This window comes from Camponotus floridanus, unplaced genomic scaffold, assembly GCF_003227725.1.
Source record: "Camponotus floridanus strain SB8 unplaced genomic scaffold, Cflo_v7.5 scaffold1, whole genome shotgun sequence".
NCBI lineage: Eukaryota > Metazoa > Arthropoda > Insecta > Hymenoptera > Formicidae > Camponotus > Camponotus floridanus.
In genome coordinates this window covers 8,545,681-8,555,392 of record NW_020229214.1, presented here as the reverse complement: position 1 = coordinate 8,555,392, position 9,712 = coordinate 8,545,681, and the positions used below count along the sequence as shown (strand labels likewise).

The 9,712-nt window shown below is 34.8% G+C and overlaps 2 protein-coding genes across 4 annotated transcripts in view; both read right to left on the bottom strand.

Annotated features, from left to right (window-relative positions):
- Window positions 1-4,495, bottom strand: part of LOC105251418 (elongation factor-like GTPase 1) — a 38,415-nt gene extending 33,920 nt beyond the window's left edge. The window contains exons 1-3 of one of the 2 annotated variants that reach the window (XM_011258233.2): window positions 1,252-4,495; window positions 900-1,022; window positions 439-587 (exon numbers count right to left, since the gene is read on the bottom strand). In XM_011258233.2, the coding sequence (XP_011256535.2) occupies window positions 439-587; window positions 900-1,022; window positions 1,252-3,776 (2,797 nt within the window). In that variant the 5' untranslated portion in view covers window positions 3,777-4,495. The remainder of the gene's footprint in view (window positions 1-438; window positions 588-899; window positions 1,023-1,251) is intronic. The other variant, XM_011258232.3, reaches the window with a different exon arrangement.
- Window positions 4,496-5,397: 902 nt separating this feature from the next.
- On the bottom strand, window positions 5,398-8,464 carry LOC105251419 (very-long-chain 3-oxoacyl-CoA reductase). Of its 2 annotated transcripts, none has more exons than XM_011258235.3 (4): window positions 8,277-8,464; window positions 6,447-6,819; window positions 5,854-6,197; window positions 5,398-5,759 (listed from the first exon to the last, which is right to left on the bottom strand). In XM_011258235.3, the coding sequence occupies exons 2-4, from the start codon at window positions 6,816-6,818 to the stop codon at window positions 5,504-5,506; spliced, it is 972 nt and encodes a 323-aa protein (XP_011256537.1). In that variant the 5' UTR covers window position 6,819; window positions 8,277-8,464; the 3' UTR covers window positions 5,398-5,503. The 2 variants fall into 2 exon arrangements, with proteins under 2 accessions (XP_011256537.1, XP_011256536.1); XM_011258234.2 differs by lacking the exon at window positions 8,277-8,464 and adding an exon at window positions 6,995-7,113.
- Between the last annotated feature and the right edge of the window lie 1,248 nt (window positions 8,465-9,712).

Sequence of the window (9,712 nt, the reverse complement as noted above, 5' to 3'; positions counted from 1 at the left end):
TACACGATATACAACTCCGATAAACTGATTAACGATACGATAAAGAAGACGAATGGCTTTGCTTCTTGTAACAATGTAAAGAACTATCTAATGGCGCATAATATTAAAAAAAAATAGGAATATATGGAATATATGGTACCTGAATTTCTGACATGCAAAATTTATATGCATTTTTTCTTTCTCTCTCATTACCAAGTAAAACATTCACATATCTTGACTTACTATGAAAAAATTATCTGCCTCTCACAAATAAGAGAAAAACTGATTAGTATGAACTGATTTGAAATCCGTTTGTTATAATCTGCATGATTTAAAAAAGAATTGGAAATATGTGCTTTCAATGGTATGAGATTATACGAATATGGTAAAACCATACACGAGAGCAATTTTCCATTTTTCATTTTCATGTATTGCATAATATTGCATATTTTTACTCACCGAGAACGTCGGAGTTGACTAAAACGCTGCAACTGTACACTGCCGTCATCAATCGAGGATGTCGCAGGCTAAAAATGCGTCGACAGGCTTCTTTACATGCTGACATTAATTGGCCGGCTAGATGTCCTTGGCTTTGACCACTGGAATCGCTGTAACATTATGCAAATTTTACCTATGCTAATATAACGTCCATTATAAATCCTCAAACGATGCAATCAAATATGAATTCTTTACTTCGTTAATTTTAATAATACTATTTTCATCATACCATTTAAAGCGCAACATAAAATGCATTAACAAAAACATATATAATAGCTGCATATCTTCCAGAATGAATGCAATCGCAATATCTGCATTTTATGATGTATTTATTTTAGTTGCAGATATCAATTCAAGGCATTTACTTTTATATAAAATGATATCACTAGTACGATAATTTTAAAATATTGACGCATATTTACCTTTGTGAAGTATCAAAAATTTCCCACTTCTTTAAAAAAAAGCAAACACCCATCATAGGCTCCTCGCACAAGGGACCAGCTAAAGTAGCGAGCTGAAATCCATTGACTATGCTGCTCTCATATCTGAAATAATTGTATAGCAAACAATACGTTATTATCATTTGAAACAAATTTTAGTAAAGTAAAGAAAGTACTTTAAACATGCTTATCTAAAAAGAATATTTTCTCATGCATTATAGCATCAAAATATCATTTATTATATAAATTACTTTTTTATTATATCGATTTTAAAGATTCACACATTTCAATGAAAATAAAAAAATCTTTGCATTAATTTTTAAAGAATACCTACATCGTTCGAGAATCGACGTTTGTGTTTTGCTGCTCCCAGTATTTTTTTTGTTTATAATCGGTTTCGTTCAACAGGATATTGAGTCCACATTTCCGAGGCCCAAACGACCATATTTTGTCTAATATATTATCCTTCCATCCTGCCTCGAGAAAAGCTGCCTCTAATTCGTTCTTGAAGATTTTCGCTTCCTTCTGCTTTTTATCGGACATAAATCTCTCACTAGGTTGACTCTCACCAGAAATATTCCCGTGTTCTCCATTTTTCTCTACACCTCTATCGCAGTAACTATCCAACAGTTTTATCAAATTAATATTTTTCTCTAACAATTTCGTTACGTTTTCTGGAAGAGGTTTCGCGTCTATCTCGAAGTAACACTGCCGATTCGATGTCCAAATTTCGAGTCTACCTTCTTCCATCTTCTTCTCGATCGCTTCGTTCACCATGTCGAGTTTCGGAGGCGGTACTATAGTTTCGCGGAATGGCACGATTGGATCCGACACGTTAATGTCGACTTTTGCGTATCGCAATTTGAGATCTTCCAGACATCTCTCCAAGTGAACCTCACCGGCAGTGCTCAGGACAATCTCACCAGTCTCTTGCATGTGAACGATGGCGCAGGCATCTGCCTGATTCAATAATTTTAAGCCGTTGATAAGCTTGGGCAAGTCATTCGGATGCTTCGGCTCAAGAGCTACTCGTAAAATTGGAACCGCGAGAGAAGTTAATTCCGTAAAGGAAGGACAAGCGATCGTCGTGGAAAGTGTCGCGGTCTTTAGTACATGCTCTTCGAGGCCGCCGATTCCGAAGACATTACCTGCCGGAATTTTGCTCACAGCTTCGAGCTCTCTTCCCATGAGAATGTACAATTTACTTACAGTCACCTTTGTGATATGTCTCCCAGGTTTCAAATCCTTGAGCACAAGCGACGAATCCACTTGCTCGCCCGCCTTCTCGCGTTCCAGAGCAACACTGGGATTGTGTTTCGGTCCTAAGACAAACACCTCGTCCCCAATCTTGATGGATCCCGAATATACTCGAGCGAAAGCTACTAATGCGCCGTCCGACTTATCATCAGTGACATTCTCCTCTTTTATAGAGACCTCCTCATTCTTAGATGCAACCGAATTGTACGTACTTTCTTCATGATTCTCGCTAACAGTTTTTCGCTCCAATTGCTCGGCATGCTTCTGTCGAACAATCTCTCTTCTTTGTGCCAATTCTTCTGATGTTAAAGATTTCGGCCTATTTTCAGGTAACATGTCTCTTTCCACTAGAAACATTTTCGATACAAATACAATAACTGGTACATCCGGAGATGGATCGCACAATAAGAATGCTGTTTTGAGTCGCTGTGTTTCAAGAGGTAAAGTAGAGAAGTCGTTGTTTCCACTTATCAATCGTTCAATTTTCTCGTCGGTTAATTTACTTGGTGCTGGCACCTTCTCGCATACCATATCGAGACAAGTCTGTGCCAGAGGAAGCCACTGCGAGCAAACGGCTTGTAATTGTGCTTTCGGATCTGTATGTCTCAAGTCTCGCGTTGTCAATTTGATATTTAATTTCTGAGCCATAGTCGACAATTTATCTTTGTCTTTTCGTATCACTATGTTCTCGTATAGTACCCAGATATTATCCAATATAAGTTGTACGAAAAGCGGCTTCTTCGCCTTCTCTTGAGCTCCTTTCATGATACGTTTTGTTTTGTTATTTATATAAAAATCTCCCCACAGAGTTTTACGCAAAATTTTCTCGCTGAATCCCAACTTGTTAGAATAAATTTTAGCAAATTCCTTTATACCAAATCCCCAGCCATCAATTGCACTAGCAAAAAGGACATTTCCTTGTTCTGGAGAAAAATATAAATTTGAATCATCAATCTCTTCTAGCACCGATTGCCAATCAGCCAAATCTCTTTCGTTTACCCTGTTTGACGCAACTGTAACTGTTTCCTCTCGTTCTTCGCGTTCCATAACATCGCTCGCAAATAATTCACCCATAATGGCGTTTACTTGCTCTAAAACTTGCGTCAAACGAACATAGGCATCTAATGGCGTCAATTTCATTTCTATAATCAATCTGTCGATTTTATTAAGTACTAAAATAGGCTTTAAACCCTCGACATAGGATATAGATAAGGCGCTACGTGTCTGAGGGCATACACCTTCGACTACGTCAACCACGATAAAAGCTCCATCGGAAAGTCGAACCGCCGTTGAAACTTCAAAGGAAAAATCTACGTGTCCCGGAGAGTCGATTAGATTTATTACATGATCCGTTTCATTGTGTACATGACACAGCGTTATGGAGCTGGATTTCATCGTGATTCCACGTATCTGCTCATCCGGTCTACTGTCCAAATATCGGAGCTTGCCAGCCAATTTGTTGGAGATGATGCCGTTACTTGCGACGAGAGAATCTGCCAGGGTTGTTTTTCCATGATCCACATGTGCCAGTATACATATATTCCTGATGCGTGTAGCGTCATTCTGAATTTCGCTCAGCTTCTCAACACTGATAAGGCGCATCGTTAAGCTAGATAGAATAATAGAAAATGCGAAATGCTGAGTAGTAGTATATATACAAATATATATATATATATATATATATATATATGCTTTTATATTATGTGCGGTGTTGAGTAGCAGCAGATTGTGATAACAATGAACAGTGAGCGAGTGTCGCACACGTGTAATATAAATACAATAGGGGATAAACTATATCTATAAAAAATAAGTTAATCGAACCGCGATCGCACATTCACGTATGCAGCTGCAGTAAACACTATTTCACTCTATTCTGTCTCCAACAAAGTGCGTAAGGTTCGTTGAACGCGAGGATGTATCGCAGGTTGAATGGCCTCGCTGTCGTCGTGCGGAACATGCCAGCGGACATCGGTTATCGGCGCGATGGAACACACAGGGGGAACAATGACGTGCGTAGGAGCACGTGCGGGATCTCTTCTGCTCGCCGACGTGCAAGCGCGACACGCTCGAGCAGCGGGTCGCTGGAACGGGAACTGACTGTGACTGACACTTGAGAGGTTAGGAGCGCGTCAACGTGACTACGCCGCTTCTCCCGCTCGTTTCGCGCGCTTCCTCGATGGTTGACTCCCCACGAGATAACGCCGACTCGCGATCGCAATGATCCGCGTTGACTCGACTCGATCAGGAACAACCTTACACTCGCACCTCACGCGAATTTCCTCAGCGACAAGTTATCCGCTAAACGCAGCTGGGCACGGCCATATTGCTCTCGAATGCGCCTGCGCGCAGAAAATATGCACTTCAAATTGCGCACGTGCGAAAAATACAAATGAGGTAGAAAGAAAAAATCTGTTGTAAATTTAAATTGTTAATTTATTTCTAATTCTTAATTTGTCTACAGTTGTTAATTTATCTGTAATTATTAATTTATCTGTAATTGTTAATTTATCTTATAATTATTTATTCGTCTGTCGGAAATTTAAATTAATTTAAAATTTTGAATTCAAATTTAAAAATTTTTAAATTTAAATTTTAAATCTCTTTCTATGGGTATGTTCCAAAACGTACTCTCCGAGGAAAATTTTACTCGATAGCCGTTCCGAAACTCTTTTAAGCGTTTCCGATTGGTTCGAATCAGCCATCGAGTGAAATTTTCCTCGGTTAGTTGCGTTTTGGAACGTAACCTATATATACATATATATATATATATATATATATATATATATATATATATATATATATATACGTATATATTATGCGCATATATGTGTGCGTATAAATTACAATAATTAAATACAATTACGGATAATTATGTTTTATTATTACAATCATTATATAATATATATATAACATACAAAATCTATTAAAGCGTTCTTTCAAAAACACAGTAATAAATTTAACATAAAGATATAATTATCTTTGATCTAAATTATATATAAAGAATATATAAAGAATATTTTTTTAAAAAATTGACATATAAATGACATTGTAAATATATATATATATATATTTACAATAATTTAAAAAAATTATCTTATGTTATATAATGCTTGCAATAAATTTTTACTTTTATTTCCTCATTCAAGAGTTATAAATACGAAGAGTTAGAAATTTACCTTATCACAATATGAGAAACAAGCCAGCGTGTTTTAAAAAAAAATAATTTAAATAAGTTGTCAATATAACTTAACGCAAAGCAACAAAAGAATAATCGAAAACATTTCAAAAATAATTAACAAAATAATGTACTGTATTATCTCATCAGCGAATCAACTCTTAGTGAGAATATCTTCTTGCGTTTCTTTTTGGCTTTTCATCTTTTTGCGATAAACGCGTCCCCTTATATTAAGCATCGTTTTCGCCACTAACCACACCGCGCCCGTCTCGCATATATAACGCAAAACGTTCATGACTCCGATGATTAAAGAATGTGGTAGATATCCAGTCGTACGTGCTTCAATACCAACCGTTTTTAATGCCGCTTCTACAAACTTTTCTGGAGAAGGCGCCATCCAAGTTGCTCTCCTGCAAAGAAGAGAAGAAAAGATAGGATAAAATAAATATATATTAGGTATTGCGAGAGCAAATGCAAACTAAAGCTTTTTTTCACGATTCTTACTTGATCTTTGACATCTTCGTGGCAACCGCGCCCGGAAGAACGCACTGGACAGTGACGCCTCTCGGTGCCGCTTCCGTAGCTAAGTCGGCGCTGAGTTTATCAATATACGCTTTGCTGGCGGCGTAAACGGTCAAATAAGGACTTGGTATAGCCGCGGTTAACGAACTGACATTAATAACAACTCCTTTTCGACGTTCCATCATTCCAGGCAACACAGCTCTCGCAACCCCGGTCACGCCAGCTACATTCAGTTGCAATATTTTCGCAAGCATTTCCTCCGAGACATTTGTAAAGAACTCAGGATGATCGTAGCTCGCACCGGCATTATTAACGAGAACACCCACCTGTAGATTAAAATATTTTCTGTAATTATTCTCTTTCATATTATGTTATTTTTATTATACTATAAGAGGAAGTATCTTTTTTTTATTTTTTTCTTTAAAAGGCAAAATATCCTTCTTTGCCTTTTTACATTTAAAAAGAATCAATTCCTCAAGCTTTTTTTTATCTTTCCTCACCTACATTTTTTTTGTTAAACACTCCTTTTTTTTTAAGAATGTAAAATATTTATAAAATTATATTAAATCTATTACCTCCAAGTCTTGCGTCGCTTTGGCAATCTCTGCGTAGACCACCTGACCCTCCGTTAAATCGGCCTCTATTACGCGGGTTTCCACCCCATATTCCTGCTCGATCTCAGCGGCTACATCTTTGAGTTTCGACATAGATCGCGAGATGAGGACGATATCCAAACCCTTTTTAGCAAATGCCTTGGCGTACGCTTTTCCGAGTCCATCTGTTGCACCGGTGACCACTGCCCATTTTCCTTGCGTTCGTATGTCGATTTCAAGTCCAAGACTCGGGGCAATTAACTTCTTCCATGCCAGAATTCCGATCTTTATAAAGATCCTCAAACTGACGACCGCTATTATCACCAGAAATATCTTCTTCCACCAGAACGTCATTCTATAATATAAGCAACAATATTAGTAGATTTAATTAATTTTATTTATTTATTTAATATATTTATTTAATTAAATTGATAATAAAATAATTAGTATAATAAACAATAACAATATGTGGATCTCTAATAATTAAATTTTTTAAATAATGGCTGGATTGAATTGAAATTTTCACGAACATTAACATATAAAAATTGTGAATGAAATAGTCTCCTCTCACTACGATTGCCGCTTGTCGACTAGAAGCTTGCCAGCCATTGTCAGTTCGACTTATGAATATCATGACCTAAGGTCATATTATCAGCCGACATAATTCGTTATCCTATTGGCGCATTTCAAGGTTTCACCTTATCATTAATTTTTTTTTACTTACGCGAATATTCACAAATTGATTTAATTTCGACATGTATCTAATTTTCAATATGAATTCTTCAAATAAATCATTTTTGCGAATATACTTTTATGCAAACATATTTATTTGTGCGCATGTATTTTACATTGTATTAGGCGTTTATAATAGAAAAAAATTTCATTGATTTTATGAAAATTAAATATAACTGCAGAGCTGAGTATAATAATATCCCTTAAGTATAACAGTACCTCGTAGGGACACACAATTAATAATTTCCAAGATTATTTTTAAACGACTAATTATGTATAAAATATTTATAAATATTTAAATAATTAATTACAAATTATTCTAACAATAAGCTTCTTGTTGCTATATTTCGTTATCATAAATTATATATTTCCGAAATATTTATGATAAAAATAAACACGATTATATATACAACATTTCATCCTTTATGAAGAAATATTATACATTTGTACCAGAAATATACTTATTTTTTTTCATATATTTGCATTCGAGAAACTACACGATAAACATTGACAAATATTTGGCGTTACTCTTTATTATTAATTGGCTTTTGTTATTTTTTAAAATAAATGTTTCTTAACACATGAAACTTAACAGCAACTCATCATTCACATATCATGATAAGCACAAATGCAAAATTGACTTTTATTATCGTACAATATATATAGTGATTATCATACAATAGTATAATTTTATTCCGTTGACTTTGTTAAAATAAAAATTGAGGCGAATTCTCTGTTGAAACTTTTATATTAAAATACTTTCACAATATAGTTGTAAATAAAATACTGACAAATAAGTTTAATAAATATTTCAAATCAATTTTGTTTACATTTAGTAAATACAATGATGAAAAGTTAAATAAACGCTACAATTGGATTTAATTTTCTTATTTATTTAAATCGTTGATTTAAAAAAATCTAATCTTTAATATCTAAAATTTAATCTAATTAATTCAATGAACAATCGTTTGACACTATGATAAAAATCCCATAAATTTCATCGCGATGCAACTTTCTCCGGCAGTTTTATACTCCAATACGCGAAACGATAGCTCTCACAATACTTTCTCACTTTCTTACCTGTATCTCACTGATGGTCTCTTTCAATTCCGATTGTCCCGTCGATGTTTCATAAATAAACTTCCTTTACCGAAATAACTTCCTTCCTTTCTCTCTTTCACCCTTGATATCCAAAGTCAACAAACAATCTCGAAGGCGAAAAGCCGACTCTGAAGATCGAAGGACAAGGTCGAGAGGAGAGAGTCCAATGAAAGTGCGCGGGAAGACAAAGGTCGATCCAGAGGACAGGCGCCGCAGAAAAGTGAAATCGGAAGAGAGTCGGGATGGTCTGGGTTGATGCCCCGGTGATCGTCGATGCGACACTGCTATGCTTGACGAAAACAGGCGCGATCGATACCAGGATAGGGAGCGGGCGCGCGCAATGTCAGGGCTGTCCGTTTCACCTGACCGCTGAATACTATGTCCCCTCCAAGAGAAGAAACGGTGTAGCGATAGTCCTCGTCCACGTGGTCGAGCAATAGGCCTTCGTCGTGCGAAGGCGGAAACGGGGTGGGAAGGTGAAATGAAAAGAGAGAAGACGATTCTTTCTTTGACACACTTCGGCCCCTCGTCGATCTCTCGGCCTCCTTTGTAAATTCGTACTTCTTTAATCACAATATTCTCGTGCGAAAACTGAAATGTATATTTGCGAATTTAATGCGCGCGAATACCTTTATATACGCGACAGCTACGTGCTACTTAAGTATATGATAATTCATGATATTTTCATATCTTATCTATATTAAATTCGCTTAAAATAGCACGAATGTGGGGATATCCATTTAATTCTGATTCTTTTGTGCAGTTGTAAAAATTTCTTTAATCTGGGAAATTTATTAGTAACATTTACATTAAATATGTTTTAGGTTTTTAATAAAATAATCAGTCAAAAAATTTGCCGATGTTTTATATTCAGTTTAATTCGTAGCAACATTGATTTTACTGTTTTTTGTTAATTTCTTAATAAAAACACGTAATAAAAAAATCATTACAAATTAAAATAACATTTAAATTCTTATCTTCTTATCTTCACACAATTAGAAATTAAATTAAAGTTTCAGGAATCGATAGTTCCCAGTATTTTATTAATCGTGAAAAAATATCATGAAATACGCATCGTCAGTGTCATTCATATTTATTTGTCTATTTGATTTGTTAAAAATCGATTATTTTTTGCACTTTGTTTAAATTTTTAATCTGTAATATATTTTATTGCATATATTTTAATAATATTAAATATATTAATATATTTATATATAATATATTAATATATATTTTATTTGCACATATTTTAATTAATTTGTAAGAAACTTTGAATTCTGATTGTAAATATAAGTACTATTCCAAATAAGACAATTCTTTGAATAATTGAATTGTACACCAATAAAATTTTTACGAGAAAAAAATAAAATAGTATACATATATAATAGTATGTATATATATATATATATATATAT